Raw genomic sequence first — 16498 nt, forward strand, 5'->3', positions numbered from 1 at the left:
GCTTCTCACATCCACTTCCTTCTTGATGCACTTAAAAAATTATTGTTTCAAAGAAAGTGATTGCGTATATGTTTAATACAGAAGTAAAGGTCTGAGTGGGGATTTTCTAGAGAAAATTAAATGAAGACCATCCTTAACTTTCCAAAATTAGTTATATAAAAATAAAATGCCCTAAATTTATATTGAAGCAGGTTAAGGTGGTTGTCGAGTTCAGAAAGCCCATCCTCATATGGCCTGTTAGGGAATACCTAGATAAACCCTATCTGCACCAAAACATATATTTATGACTTATGCTAGTTTCACACTAGCGTTCTGCAGGGCTGCGGACTTCCTCCGGGAAGCCCCGCCCACTGCCACGCCTCTTCATTCATCTCTGCCTGCGGCTGCATGCGTCCTGCGTACCCTATGTTTAACATTGGGTATGTAGGCCATGCGGATGTATAGGGATGCCTCCGCATGCGTCGTTTTCACGCTGGGCCGACCTGCACCGAACGCAACATGTTGCAAATTTGTTGCGGTCGGCACAGCATGAAAGCAACGCATGTGGAGGCATCCGCATACATCCGCATGGCCTACGTACCCAATGTTATGGGTATGGGTGCAGTAGCTGTGTTAGCCTATGTTCCCATGATAAGTTTTTGGTAAGTTCTTGCTGCTGCGTATTTTTGAAAAAAATGCAAGTAACCTATTTTACCTAATGGTGCAGAAAATCTGCAACATTAAAAACCTTGATTTTTACAAAATACTGCAAAGCTGTACAGTACAAGTGATCAAATGATTGCAGATTCAAGTCCCCTAAGAGGAGTAAAAAATAAGTTAAATGTAATTAAAAATGCTTTTAATAATTTAAAAAAGTATAACATTCCCCCTTCTCTGCAACTAAAAGTAAAGAAATAAAAAAAATATTTGGTACTGCTGAATCCATAATTTTCCACTATATATAAATATAAAATTAATTAATAGTGATGAGCGAATATACTCGTTACTCAAGATTTCTCGAGCTGTAATAGAGTGCAGGGTTGCGTATGTCACCACGGAACAGACAGACCAACTGTTGAAGGGGATTTATTAACAGGTGTAAAATTCTCCTCGCAGGGAGTAAACAGGGGGTTAATAGAGTCAAACAGTAAACAGTTAAGCGGAATCAAAAGAGTTAACGAGTGTTCTTGTAACTTATCAGCCCAGGGAGGTCCTGACTGGAGGGTCCTTTTTCCCAATGTGGATACAGTCACCAGCAGGGCTTGAGATCCTGAAGTCTCTTCTGTGTCTCCTGGAAAGTCCGGGGTTAAGCCTCTGCAGCCTGTTCTTCTCAAAGTGAAACTGGAACCAGGAAATAGCACAGTCTCTCCGTCACTGCTGCAGGAGTCTCCGTAAGCCTGGCAGCTTCTCTGTAGTAATGATGTCACACACACACTGGGCAGTTACTTATCTCACTCAGGGATCTTTGCTTGTCACTGCGGTCACCAGGGCTGCACTGAGTCACTGTCTCTGCACTGTCAGGGGAAGAGTCCTCTCAGATTATGGAGGCTTCCAAGTCCCCACTCTCACTCCAGCCTTAGTGCCCTCACGGGGAGCACTCTGTCATGGGGAGCGCGGCGCTGCAGCCTGCTTTCTCTCTGGCACGCTGTCCCCTCTCTGACGTGCTCTCTCTCTCGCACTTTTTTGACCACTCCCCTCTCTTTTCCCAGCAGCCACCACGTCCCCCCTGTCCAGGGCAGAAAGTCTTCCCCCCAACAACCCAGCTGTCTGACTAAGTGGTTCCAGGCAAGGAGCAGGGAAAGCAACCTCCTTACATTCCCCCTCTCTTAAAGCTTGCCATTCCACGGGCGAGGACTCTTCGCGCTTCTCTTTGTTCTTTGGAGGGGAGTCAGATACCTGCGATTCTCGTATCTCCTTCTGCCTTTCTTCTTGTACATACTCCCAGACTAAATGGTTTAGGAGCTGCTCATCAGTCAGGTTGAAATATGCTTTCTCTGCTTCATCAACAACTGCTGTCTTCTTCTTTTTCTTCTTCTTCTTAGCTTTGCCGCTAGCAGATGTCTGCGTAGATGATTCATCCTCCTCCTTGTCGTTGTCAGAAACTTTAGGGACTTCTTGTTCGGGCTCCTCAGTTTGGGGGCTTAGTACAAGCAATTCTTCTCCATAGCTCCCCCTCTCTTTGACAGGAGCATTCTTGTCAAAGCTTGAGTCAGATGAATTAAGACCATGCAGGCCGGACTCTTTGTCATCTGCGCCGGGCTCTGCGGGCATCATTTCCCAGGGTTTCTCAGCCACACGCCCTGTCTCACACAGCTGCTCCATTTCCCTTGTCCGATCAGGAACTGGTGAGCTGACAGCCAGCACATTCTTCACCTCAGGGGACGACATCAGTGGTTCCTCCTTCTCATCGGCTCGGACCTTGGAAACGAGTGTCGCAGGAACACTTGGCACTTTCTCTCCTTCTTCGGGAACTGGTGCTGGGCAAGGTAGTAAAGCACTTCGGTGGTCTTCTCGAGCGAACGTCACTTTCTTTCCTCCGGGCTGAGTCTCACCAATAAAACCTTCAGACCCAGGCTGTAGATCCACTAGGCTCGCCTTTACGCGTTGGGACAGCGCAGTCATTTCACCAGAGATGCTTGACACCTTCTCCACCTCTCCTTGGCGTCCGACATCGTGGTACTGTCTTGCCTTAGGTGGAACTCTTCTCTTCCTGCCGTACCATTCCCTCCAGGGGCGACGTTCCCTCCAGTTAGCAGGACCCTCAGAGAGGTGAGCGGATCTCTGCCACCGCTCTTCTCGGGTAGAGCAATTTCTGGAAATGTGTCCCACCTTTCTGCACAACCAGCACTCACGTCTGCGTCTGTCTGAATGGCGCTTCAGTCCGGATTGTCGACCTCGGCGGGGGACATCTCTCATCTGCGGTTGCTCTTCACCCCAGGATACGGAGTTACACTCTGGGGCCGCCACCGAAGCCTTCTTTATGCGGCGCACCTCTCCTATATCTCTTTCTGGTGGCTTCCGCACGTTACCTCGGGGTATGCCGCTGGTCCCCAAAACCGCAGTAAGGGCTTTCCCCAGACTCTCAATCTCCTCCCAGATTTTTCTTATCTTCAGCTGGGAATCTCGGGTCCACATTGCCTCCTCTTCATTCTGACTGGGTGCTCCGCAGTTGTAGCATCTAGGCAGTCTTCTTCGCCGAGCGGCACTAGTCTCACTTTGGGGGGTGGTCTCTCTTTCTCACACCGAAGGGCTGTACTCTGCAGCAGGGATCTTCTTATATTCAGCCACCTCCTCATGGACTCGCTTAACCTCCTTCTTCAAGTCTTCTACCCATTGAGGGGCTGTTACCTCCCTGCTCCATACCTTTCCCACTGGCCCTACCACCCCTTGCTCTTGCTCGCGCGTGCGTGCCTCACTCCCGACCTCAGAGAAAGTCATATCTAGCTTTACGCGCATGCGCTCTCGCAGGGCCTGTTTCATCAACACGTCTCGCAAGCCTGTCACCAGTTGGTCTCGCAGCACAACGTCAACTGTCCCCACACCTACGCTGTCCTTCCGTATAATGGCAGTATGGAGCTCTTGCAGTGCATTCATATATTGAGTCACGGTCTCCCCCTCTCTTTGCACCCGGCGGAACAGTCGCATGCGCAGCTCCCCTACGTCAGTGGGGTCCCCATGCGTCTCCTCAAGTATACGTAATACTTTGTCCAGGGTATCTCTCGTCTGGGGGGGTCTGAGCATAACAGAGTCCCGTGCATCCCCCTCTAGGGCCATCACAGCTATTTCCACCTGCAGAGCCGGTGTCATAGGATGCATCCGCATCATCCCTCGGATGCGCTCCATCCAACCCCACAACATGACATTACTCCCTGAAAATTTTGGCAGGTTAGCTAACATGGCTCCCAGGGAGATGCTAGACCTGGGACCTCCCTCAACTGCTTGGTCTGCCCCTTCCACGCTACCGTGTGACATCCTGCCGACTACGCCAAGTGTAATAGAGTGCAGGGTTGCGTATGTCACCACGGAACAGACAGACCAACTGTTGAAGGGGATTTATTAACAGGGGTAAAATTCTCCTTGCAGGGAGTAAACAGGGGGTTAATATGTCAAACAGTAAACAGTTAAGCGGAATCAAAAGGGTTAACGAGTGTTCTTGTAACTTATCAGCCCAGGGAGGTCCTGACTGGAGGGTCCTTTTTCCCAATGTGGATACAGTCACCAGCAGGGCTTGAGATCCTGAAGTCTCTTCTGTGTCTCCTGGAAAGTCCGGGGTTAAGCCTTTGCAGCCTGTTCTTCTCAAAGTGAAACTGGAACCAGGAAATAGCACAGTCTCTCCGTCACTGCTGCAGGAGTCTCCGTAAGCCTGGCAGCTTCTCTGTAGTAACGATGTCACACACACACTGGGCAGTTACTTATCTCACTCAGGGATCTTTGCTTGTCACTGCGGTCACCAGGGCTGCACTGAGTCACTGTCTCTGCACTGTCAGGGGAAGAGTCTTCTCAGATTATGGAGGCTTCCAAGTCCCCACTCTCACTCCAGCCTTAGTGCCCTCACGGGGAGCACTCTGTCATGGGGAGCGCGGCGCTGCAGCCTGCTTTCTCTCTGGCACGCTGTCCCCTCTCTGGCGCGCTCTCTCTCCTACACTTTTTTGACCACTCCCCTCTCTTTTCCCAGCAGCCACCATGTCCCCCCTGTCCAGGGCAGAAAGTCTTCCCCCCAACAACCCAGCTGTCTGACTAAGTGGTTCCAGGCAAGGAGCAGGGAAAGCAACCTCCTTACAGAGCACTGAATGATTTACATCTGTTAGCCAGCATAAGTACATGTGGGGGTTGCCTGGTTGCTAGGGAACCCCCACATGTACTTATGCTGGCTAACAGATGTAAATCATTCAGCTGCGGCGATGAAAACTAAATCTCCGAGCACTAAAAAATACTCGGAGGTCACCCGAGCATGCTCGAAAAATCTCGAGTAACGAGTATATTCGCTCATCACTATTAATTAATCTATAAAGTTAACAGAATAAAAAGAATAAATGCCGGAGTAGCATTTTTTGGTGGCAGCACCCCCTCCACCCCCAAAAAAGCTATTAAAGTTATTTGTTACCAAAAGTTACTAACAAAAACAACCGCTTGCCGTGGAAAAAAAACAAGCCCTGATACCGACTCAGCAACAGAAAAAAATAAAGTTATAAGCCTTGCAAAGCGCTGCGGAATAAGATAGCGCTATATAAGCAAAGCATAATAATAAATAATAAATAAGACTCAAAAATACATTTTTACAAAGTTTTTTGGTTTTTTAGAAATTAAAATATAAAAAAATACACATTTACAGACTTGTAATCATCTTGTCAGAGTTTTGCCATAAAATCTAAACAAAAAAATTGACTCCAAATGGCAGAATTATGTTTTTAATTCCCCATTTCACCCCATATAGAATGTTGTTTTTCCATTTTTCAGTAAATTTTTGGTAAAGTAAATTAAATCATCCAAAAAAACAAAAAAAAACAAGCCCCCATACCACTATGTTAAAAAATAAAAAAGTTAAAAAAAGCTAAGGCTGCTGGAAAAAAAGAGGAAGTAAAAATAAAAGTGCAAAATGAAAAATGGTCCCGTCCTAAAAGGATTAGTAATGTCAGGTCTTCTCAACTGGATCTTCATCTCTTAGCTAGAGAGGAGGACGATTACATAGGCCATCTTCTGTTCTAGAGGACTTGTCTTGCATTACACAATCAATTGCTTGGAATGGGAACTGCGCAATGCTTCATTTTCCCTGTGGTTCTGCAGATGAATTAAATGTATCGGAGGGGACTTTTAGCATTTTTTCAATGTTGTGACATTTTGTGCTCTAATAAAAGGTATTTCAGTACATTCCGTGGAGATTGTTGTCAATTTGGCCCCAATTTTGGCCAGCGATTTTTTTGTCTTGATAAGGAGGCATGCTGGAGTTAGACATTCCTGATTCATTAAGAAGCGCCTCGTTATAAAACTTACTCTAGTCTGGTGTAAGTTACAACATAGCTCGTCATTAATTAGATGAGCAGTGGCGTCGCACCACCACCTTGCCCCATTTCTTTCCAATACTGCCCATTTTGGCAGAGTTGGGGTAAACTGGCAAGTAAACTCCAAAAGTCTCGACATTTTTGAGCAATCAGTTTGATGAGTAAGGGCATTTGTTCTTTTGGTCCTCCTTCTTTCCACACAGATTATAAATGACTCCTGAGGTTTCCATCAGAGAGATACAACATAATATGATTACTATCAAGGGGCCATTTTAACAAAGTAGACTTTTCAAAAGTAAAAAACATCTTTATGGTTGGAAAGGAGATTCCCCAATGAAAAGGTTATTCACAAACTTGACAAACTTGGCAAGTTATCACATTCCACGTCCACAAGTCACATAGACAATGAATAAAGCGGTGGTGAAAATGCACGGCCATCACTTCCTACCAACATTTTTAAGCTCTGCTCTCAGGATTGGTGGCGGTGAAGGGGTCAAGCTCTCACCACTGCAAAAATTTAATAAGAGCTTAATCATCAAACTGTTTTCACTGTTTGGTTTCCATCAAAAAATGGATGTTGAAGTGAAGGAAATGTGGTGAGCGATGAAGGCTGAAGCTACCTAACAACTAGTTGTGTCAAAATCCAGCACATGCACAATGCACAGATTAAGCCAAGGCCTGTGACGCTGAGTTACTGTTCATAGACAAGCCATCAGACAGGATAGTCAGGAGGTCCAAGGTCAGATACCAGTAGGGCTCATAGTACAGAGGGGTAAGACAAAGGCGTGGTCAGGGTGAAATGTCAGGATTGTATGTCAAGACCAGAGAGTACCACAAATAGATAATCAGAGGCCAAGTCCAGGGTCAAGCTAGACCCGATTGAGTAGCAGGGCTGTCAATCAAAATGCGGAAAGCCCAGCATTCCCCAGGAGTGACTGGACTGTTACTCACAAAACTGATCGTCCAGCACACTACAGATCCAATAGAGTGGTTGAGCCGTCACTCAATGTGTCCCTGGTCCACAGTCAGATATGAAACCGTAACAAGGCCAATACTCCTCGCTCCACTGCACATGCGCTGAATGCCACTGGAGCTGGTGTGGAATCTTAATATATACTTACCGTGTAATGTCTTCACATCCTGTTTCTTTCCAGATGTGTCTGGATCCCAGAATTCCAAGCAAAGGAACTTCACCGACCTCCATATTGGGACACCCAAGTGATGGGTGTCTCAATATGGAAACTGCTGGTGGTACCAGCTTCTTGCTGGTGGTACCAGTATCACCAGAGGAACACCGTTGCACCACACACACACTGTATACGTTGTACACACCACACACACACACTGTATACGCCATATGCACCACACACACACACACTGTATACGCCATACGCTGCCTCTTACGCGGTACCACCAGCTGAACACTGTCGCAAACACGCCGCAGCTGGGATCAGCCGAATAATTCACTGACTGCCGCCATTTTTGGACAGGAGGAGTGCATGCACAGTTTTAATGTGACCGCCGCTATCTGTCTGCACAAAGATGGCAGCTGTCTGATTTGCTGCGCCTGCGCGAATTCCGCACAGGCAATCATTTGGCTGATCCCGGCAGCAGATGCGCGACATGTCTACAGGCAGAGGAAGTCGGTCACATGAAAGGGGTTTTAACTTCATTTTAAAAATTGTCTGTGTCTGACCGTGTATGGAGCATACCGCATCTCCTGGACAGGGGAGGAAGCAAAAGACAATACTGACATTACAGCAGGGGATCACAGAGGATTTCTTTTGTAAGGTAAAATATTTCACTGACTGTTTTTAAGCAATATTTTACCTCACAAAATGTATCCTCTGCGATCTCCTGCTGTAATGTCAGTATTGTCTTTGAGGGGAGAACACAGCACAGGACGGAGAGAGAGACAGGGGGGATAGACATGGGGTAGACAGGTCACAGAAGAGAGCACAGACGGGAGAAGTCAGCACATGGGGAAAGAGAGAGAGTGGATAGGTGGGTGAGCACATGGGGGAGAGATTCTCAACGCTGCAAAGCCAGCCCCCATCGTGACATCGGGCCTCCATCTAGTGACATATATTTGCCAAGTGAATGTCAACCAAGCCAAGAGGAAACCAGTCAATGTTATTGTTCAGGAGACAAGATCCACCTCCTGGTCAGCAGTAATTAGCATATGTCGCTAGATGAACTTCTGTAAGGACATGTTTAAAAACATTATCATCTGCATTACCAAGCAGTTGTGTCCATTTAGTAACAAAAGAGGTCCTGACTGGCTCTTTTCAAAACTGTGCCGCTAACTCATGGAATATTACCAGGCTGTGATTGGCTTGTACATTCTATTGTGCAATATTTCTGTTAGATTTCTGATCTCCTCATTTCCAATATTATTGCATGCTGTCTATTTTAATATTTTGTATGATCAGGCTGCTTTGAAAGAATCTATTAAACATACGACATTTGTAATGTCAGCCTTACTGATACGTTCCTGAACCAACCCTTAGTCTATTGTTGGTCTATATAAAGCAAGAATTGACAGGGAGTAACTGACTCCAATGAACATATAGAAAGAGAAAGAATCAAATTTCAGAAACCAAATCAAAATAACCATGAACGATGCCAAAGAGAAAATGAGAAGTCAAGTGAGTCGAACATGATAAGTCTTAAGGCCAAGGATAACCACTCACAGAAAATATTTATATGATTACATTGTATTTTCCACCATAGAAGCAAGTCTGAAATCAGAACAAAGCGTATGAACGAAAAGTGGAGAAAAGTAATTCCTATTAATAGTATCATGGAAGCAAGAGGAAACCATCATTACTTGCAGACAGAATCAAAGCAAATGTTTTCCTAACAAGTGGGATTGTCACGGATTAAAATCAGGAGTGAAAGTTTTGGCCCAATAAATGCTATTCATAAATGCCTGATATGTGTTGGATGAACCGGCATTTCACAATGCTTAAAGGGAACCTGTCACCAGGTTTGGCCAATACGAGTTATGGCCCTCACCTTTCAGCGCTTATCTACAGCATTCTATAATGCTGTATATTAGCCCCCGATCTGACCTGCAAGAGAAGAAAAATGAATTTTATTATATTTACCTGTCGGGCCGTCTGGTCCAATGGGTGTCGCAGGTCCTGGTCCTTGCGCTTCCCATCTTCTTGCGATGCCGCCCTCCTGCTTGCTTCTTGGCATCGCGCTCTAGTGCAGGTGTACTTATCTGCCCTGTTAAGGGCAGAGCAAAGTACTGCAGTGTGCAGGCCTCGGGAAAAGTCAGAGAGGCCCAGCGCCTGCACACGGACACAACTCTTGCAGGTTGGATTGGGGGCAGATATACAGCATTACAGAATGCTGTAGATAAGCCCTGAAAGGTGATGGCCATAACTCGTATCGGCCAAACCTGGTGAGTGGTGACAGGTTCCCTTTAATAATCTGGCTGTCACACTTAGGGCAGGTCCAAACAAGCATATTATCGGTCTGAGTATGATCTCACAAAACATTGGATCCCACAGGCACCAACGTTAGATCCGATATTCAGATTGCATTCGGCCATGCAAGTCAATGAGTTCCTGAAAATCATTGGGCTGCACTTGGAGGACAATTAATGACCAAACACTATGAAAATTATGGCACTTCACACATAATACAAGATTATAATGATAGATTGCACTTGCATGACATCTGAGTGTAGTCTGATTTCCGCGCACTGATACAATGGAGAAAGATGGAGAAATGTTCAACATTCAACAATGTTCTTCTCCTCATCTAAGAGAATCGGATCACATTATACTGACCTTCTCATCCAACTGTGATCAGAGTTTTATCAGAGTGTCATTTGCATAATCGGCACGATTCTCTTGGATGAGAGAATATTCGGGCATCTGCACAAGCCCTTATACAGCTACTCCCTAATATGCATCCAATATTAAATTCTTCCTTTAATGCAGTGTTCCCCAAGTCCGGTCCTCAAGAGCCACCAACAGGTCCTGTTTTCAGTATTTCCTTAGTATTGCACAGGTGAAATTTGCATCACCTGCACAGGCAATAATTCCATCACCGGTGGCTCTTGAGGACCGGACTTGGGGAACACTGCTTTAATGTGAAGATGCAATCCACTAGCAGCACAGGAAAGTCCCAACCTAAAGGTGCACAAACTGCACATACATTGTACAAGTATTGTGAGCAAACATCCCTAGGAATGCACATTCACAATAATCATGCTGTCTAAACAGACTGCTGATCACTCAACGAATGAGCAAAACGGTCATTCATTGGGCAAAATTATCTTTTTTGGTTTTCACGAAAGATCATCATCCTCTGCAGCACTTCCTGCTATGCAACTGGAACAAAGACAGTCTACATTATGCAGACATAACGGAGCTACTAGATTGTTCAGTGCACATCTGCGGAGCCATCTGCCTGTGTAAACAGGATATTAAACAATGGCTATAGCTGTTTATCACTGTGCATCATGCGATGACACTAGACATTGAGACTCAACTTCACGAGTGGTGTCACCTCTTATATCCTTCCATATATCTATATAAACCCCCCATAAATACATTGCAAGAATGCGTTGGGTCCTCCTTCTCCTAACAGCAACTTTATCTTTATTTTTGAGACGTGAATATGGACTATTGAGATTTTTTATTACAACTATTGGTAATAGATCAGATCCTGGTCATCCATTAACGATGACTTTTCTTACGGGTCAGAAGTTTTCAATAAATGCAGGCGCTCACTGAAGTCGGAAGGAAGGTGTCCACACACCTTCAATAGCTGTTGGCTGAATGCTCATTCGGCCGATGACTATTCCACCCAACCCTCTCATACAGATGCCCACATGCTGTGGTCAACCGTGCATGAATTTTCAATAGGAAGAGTTGTTTGTTAATTTGGGAGGTGTAAATACAGCTTAATGCCTTGTAAACAAACAGGTAAACATTCTAGGCAGAGACATAATTCCTTGACGCAAGGCAAAATCTGTAAGAAGACCCCAACCTACAGTCTGCACTTTATCATACTGCTGTCTTCTTAGGCTTCTTTCACACTTGTGTCGTCTGCTGTACGTCATTGTGCAGTAAAATGATGTGTCGACGTACGTTATGAAAATAGTGAAAAAAACACGTGTGACGCATCCAGTGTAATGACGGATGCGTCGTTTGGGCTGTTGCCACAATTTCAATGGAGAGAGAGAGAGAGAAACTTTTTCCCTGGATCTGAATATCCTTCCGGGCATGCTCAGAGGGGAAAAACGTGATACGTCGCTGGATTCCTGTGTGGGACGGTCAGCGACGGATTCTGCATCCATAGGCTTCCATTGTAGCCAGTGACGGGCAGCGCAGGATGCGTCACTGACTGATTTTCTGACGTGCAGAAAAAACGTTCCTCTGAACGTTTTCTCTGCATGACGGACCGCTATTTTCCCACGGATCCAGTGCACGACGGATGAAACGGATGGCAATTCGTCACAATCCGTCGCTAATACAAGTCTATGGGAAAATGCAGGATCCTGCAATTTTTTTTGCATTCGCAAAAAACGACGGATTGTGACGGAAGCTGAAAGACGGAACTGTGAAAGTAGCCTTATATGCGCAGCGACATCTCCTATAGTTATACCTATGATTCTCTATTTACTGTGCTCTAGTAATTATCACATTACACTAAAATATTGTATCCATCGATATTGCTGTAAACACTGCAGAAAAAATACTATCCACTCGACTTGCTCAACTATTCATGTAAGCGTCAATATGGATAGTATAAAATATTTATCAGATTAAATTACACCCTTATAAATTATAATATCTAAAAATAACAGAATTGATATGTAAGCGGAATTAAAAGTGGCAATACATGTTCTTCCATTTGCCTTCAGATATTGGCACAGCGGTAGAGAGAACATATGGTCAGTGTTTGTTTATGTAAACGTGTAATGACAGCTGTAGAAAGTGACAAGCCATCTATGAAATCTCTTGGAGCGATTTGTCTCCTAGCTGTAGGTTTTACCCCCCAGTGTTCTTGATGCTTTTAAATAAATAAACATGGGCCACAAGATGGGGTTAAGATCTTCCACACACCCTAAATGTGCAGAGAGGACACTGAACTTTCCATGCTCTCTACATATGTGAAGTTTCAAGTTCTCTAGAGGCCCAAGAAAAAACCACAGCAAAATTACTTTTCAGAAAGCCAAAACTAGGGCTAATTTCAGTTACTCTTCGTGAGTCATCATTCAGATACAAATGTATTATATTCAATAAAATAGTGCACACTTTACACCACTAATGTAAAAGCGTTCTCCATCTCTAGATGTTTAAAATGTCCTCACAGTCTGAATCCCATCAGAATTCCCTACAGTCCTGGATATGCATTATGTTCTCACTTATAGAGTCCAATGTCTCCACATCCAAGAAAAACAGTCCTATTATTTCGATCTGACTTTGACCAGAGTGGCCTCAGTTTTTCTCAACGTTGATAGAACATACAAAAAAGTTTCTCCACCTTCTCCATTTTGTGAGAAATCGGACCACACTCTGATGTCATCCGAGTGCGGTCTGATTATTTTCACAAACTCGTAGACTGAATTGCCAATTTTGATCCAACGCTTGGATGAAAATGAGACATGTCTCCATGTTTTCCGTGGATCACTCGGTCCAAGGGAAGAAAAAAAAATCGAAAAAATGTCCACAGCCCCATAGACTATCAAAGGTACTAGTGCTATAGTGCGATAGTAAATTGTTCGGTTGTGTTCACGAGCCCATTATAAAAGCATGACTAACTCTAAGAATAAATTAGAAAATTGCAATTTCATTTTCTGGCTTTTGCAATTTCTCATTAACTATGCATTTACATAGCAGAATGTATCCCCTCAAAAAAAAGGAAATATGTCAGTATTTTAAATGTTTTTGTTGTTTTAAAAAAAAAATCTCAGTGTTATTTTTATATATATTTTTAAATAATGTAAATATCTGCATTTTTTGTTGCAAGTCAAGTCATTCATAGATCACTTGATTCCAAGATTTCGTCTAGAATTACATGATTTGTAATTGTCAAGGATGCAACAACAACAACAAAAGAGGCCGTCAACAATGAAATACACATTGTTCACACATACATTAACAGAGTAATAATAAAAGAGTTTCTATGGGAGAAAACAGTGAAAACAGGCCGAGAAACACCACCAACATAAAAAAACAACAACAAAGTAACAAAAGTAAACAAATCAAAGTACACAAACTAAAAAAAAAGCCAAGAACAAAAAGTATGCATTGTGTTGACATTTTACCTTTAGATAACAAACAAATATCAAGAAATGACAGAAAAAAGTGGCTACATAACTGTCATTATTTATTTACCGCCATTATTTACAATAAAACACATATAAGAATATTTAAGATTCAAAGTACAAGTGCATAAACAAACTGTCTATGTACACAAAGCAATAATATTCAGAAACGAGAGTGTTAATGGCAAAACTGATAGGATGACGTTGTTACTTATGACTTGTATATGAACTGCGGAATATGTTGGCGCTATATAAATAATGATTATTATTATTATTATTATTATTATAGGATTCCCCATGAATGCATGGAAGTTTATTGTCCCTTCAATGGTGTAAAGGAAGGTCTTTACAAGTAAGACAATATTGATGCATGTCAATAGATTACTAGGGATCACTATATATTAAAAGTCTTAAGGGTTAAATGTGAAGAAGTGGAAACTCGGAGAATTGCTGTGTCTCAGTGGGGGAATACCAGCTAGTGGTCCAAGTAAACTTGTAACATCTTGGAGCAGTTTGCTAAATTCTTCCAGGAGTACGTCACACTTCTCTCTAAGGAATCACTAGAAACTCTCAGCTCTATGTCAAAATGTTGAAGAACTCCCATCCACACACCCTGAGGTGGAGATCAGCTGCATCCCAAAAAACGATACTCATGTAAATGAAAAGAATGGGCTTGAAGCCATGATAATAAGCATCCATTGTTATCCCTTCTGAGGTTCTTTATCCAATCAGCTCCTGTCTGACGAGCTGGCAGAAATCCAAAGTGAATATCTCATGATCTAGAAGGGTTTAGGTAAGGGTCACTTCGGGTCTTCCTTTGTGTATCCGGAGGACAAATTAAGATAAGTAACAAACTATCATCTTCTAATTATTTCTGAAGACCCAATACCTTAAATAGCAAATATTATATAGAAATGTATCGGGGAAAAAAAATGATCAGCATTTCAAGAGCATCTGCAGGTTTCCATAAATATATCTGACAGTCAATGTTAGAAATACATTAATCTTATTCATATTTGGAATATATGCCTGGAGGATATGACTAATCGGCACCCTCCACGTTCAGGTGATAATGTTACATATTCTGTTTCTTTTTTTTTAAATTTTGCTTAATAAATAAATATAATAAAATAAAATATTATATCTTGACTTTCTTGCAGCATAAATTGTTTTTTTAAGGATCGATTGGTCATTTTTTTAAAAATCAGGATTTGTTTTTATTTTTAACATGATCATGAGCTCTATCGAAAAGTTTGAAGACACCAATGTCAGGTTGTGAATTTTAACACAATTGTCAACCCGCCGGCATGTGAACAATTATATGTAGATCTTATTCTAACTATCGCTTTATATCTGTGAGTCAGAAGTAACAAAAGCGGAGCCGTTTGTCATAACCCACAAAACAAGCCTCACCCATGTCTCACAAGCGACAGCTCAGCCAAGTCGTTCCTCTATGGTTTCCATACCGTTAGTTGTAAGCTTATTTTGTGGTTTATATTTGTGGTAATGTGATTTCTTACCCAGATATTTTGTTTTCATGTAGTAAAAAAACAATGTATTTTTTTCTTTTCTTTCTGAATTCCTTCCTTTAATGATTACATAGCACCCATTATACCCTAATAATTAAAACCAAGCAGTCTCTTACACAATGAAATGGATAGCTATGACAATTTAGTAATCAGGTCCTGCAGAATTTGTATGGAGCTCTAATATGGAACCACTGAACCTCCACAAGGCTCTAATGTCACATGAAGCTATAGAGAAGTTTACCCGTCAGATTATGTAGGAGTTCAACATACTTTGGATGCAGCAACTATTGCAGAAATCTGGATGATCTGTGTAGTATTAAGTAGGCCAGATCATAAACTTATAATCATTGCCTTTTAATAGAATCATTAAAGGGATTGTCATCAATGTCTGATTATTGGGGGTGCAACAACCGGCAGCCCTGCCAATCAGCTGCTCCCAGTGTTGACGGCAGCCAGAACTGCTCAGTTATGGAGCTCCACAGTACAGCTCTGTTGGTGGAATATTAGCTATAGTTGAGCACTACCCTATTGATTTGGATGTTGGATGTGCAGTACTTGGCCGCGGTCACTATAAAGTCAATGCAGCTGTGCAGTGCAGCTCCGCCCCTGAGGAGTCTCAGCTGCCGTCGATCACTGAGAACATCTCATCGGCGGGGTTGCATGGTGTTGCATATCCACCGATCAGACATTGATGACCTATCCTAAAAATCAGCCATCAAAGTTAAAGTTCCGGACAACCTCTTTATAGGGGTTGCCTGGGACTAGCATATTGATCACCACCGATCAGCTGTTCAAGCAACGTCTGGATGTAAACAATGCATTGAACTGGAACAGCACAGCTCCATTAATTGCTTAGTGGTCACTGCTGGGTATTACACCTCATCTCATGTTCAAGTGAATGGGAGGTAGATGCAGTACCCAGGAGAAGCCGGCTGTCAGTCAATTCATGGAGCTTTACTACTTTGGCTACATGCATTTTTTACATCAGAGCAGAAAACAGATGATCTAGGGGATGCCAAATATCGGACACTGCACCAATGTGATAATGATAACCTATAGGTCATCAAAATGCTAGTCCCAGACCGCCCCTTTAATGATAAACCAAAATCATTTATCACATAACAGGTCCCTGAAGGGTACAGTCCTAACTACAGCACATAATAAAATATATTGGTTCTTTATGGTAGAATAATAATAATAATAATAATAATAATAATAGCAATACCTTCATATCCATCATTGTCAAGATCTCCGAGATTGGTTATTGCTTCCCCAAACCTTGCTGCATATAAGTCGCTGCCAGAAAGGTCATGATCAAGTTCTGACATCTGTGCCTGTAAAAGGAAGATATGAACGTTACACATCAATTTACACTTTTTATACTTTTCACAGCATAACCGCGTGCTGGCCAATGTCGGAAATCTGTGCTACATAAATAGTCAATAAGATATAAAGAACAGTAAAAAGTCTAATAAGGCAGCTGCTGTTTAATAGTTCAGTGATTACAATGGTTGAATTGTTCTTTTAGTGACATCCTCACAGTTACATGAATGAATCTATGCTTCCTGTTGGACACAGTGACATGATATCATGTGTCAGAGCAAAGAAAAATCATCTTTATGTGCTTGATCCTTTAAATTTGTAGGTTTTTAGTCTGGGAGAGGCATGTCTGATAAATATTAGGTCTAGGGTTCTAT

The 16498-nt window shown here is 42.9% G+C and overlaps 1 protein-coding gene across 1 annotated transcript in view; it reads right to left on the bottom strand.

Moving 5' to 3' along the window:
- The window catches only part of ITGA4 (integrin subunit alpha 4), a 184132-nt gene that overhangs the window by 89253 nt on the left and 78381 nt on the right, over positions 1-16498 (bottom strand). Inside the window, exon 10 of the mRNA XM_077272594.1 lies at positions 16027-16135. Coding sequence (XP_077128709.1) covers positions 16027-16135 — 109 coding nt within the window. The remainder of the gene's footprint in view (positions 1-16026; positions 16136-16498) is intronic.

The sequence above is a fragment of the Ranitomeya variabilis genome, chromosome 7, assembly GCF_051348905.1.
Source record: "Ranitomeya variabilis isolate aRanVar5 chromosome 7, aRanVar5.hap1, whole genome shotgun sequence".
NCBI lineage: Eukaryota > Metazoa > Chordata > Amphibia > Anura > Dendrobatidae > Ranitomeya > Ranitomeya variabilis.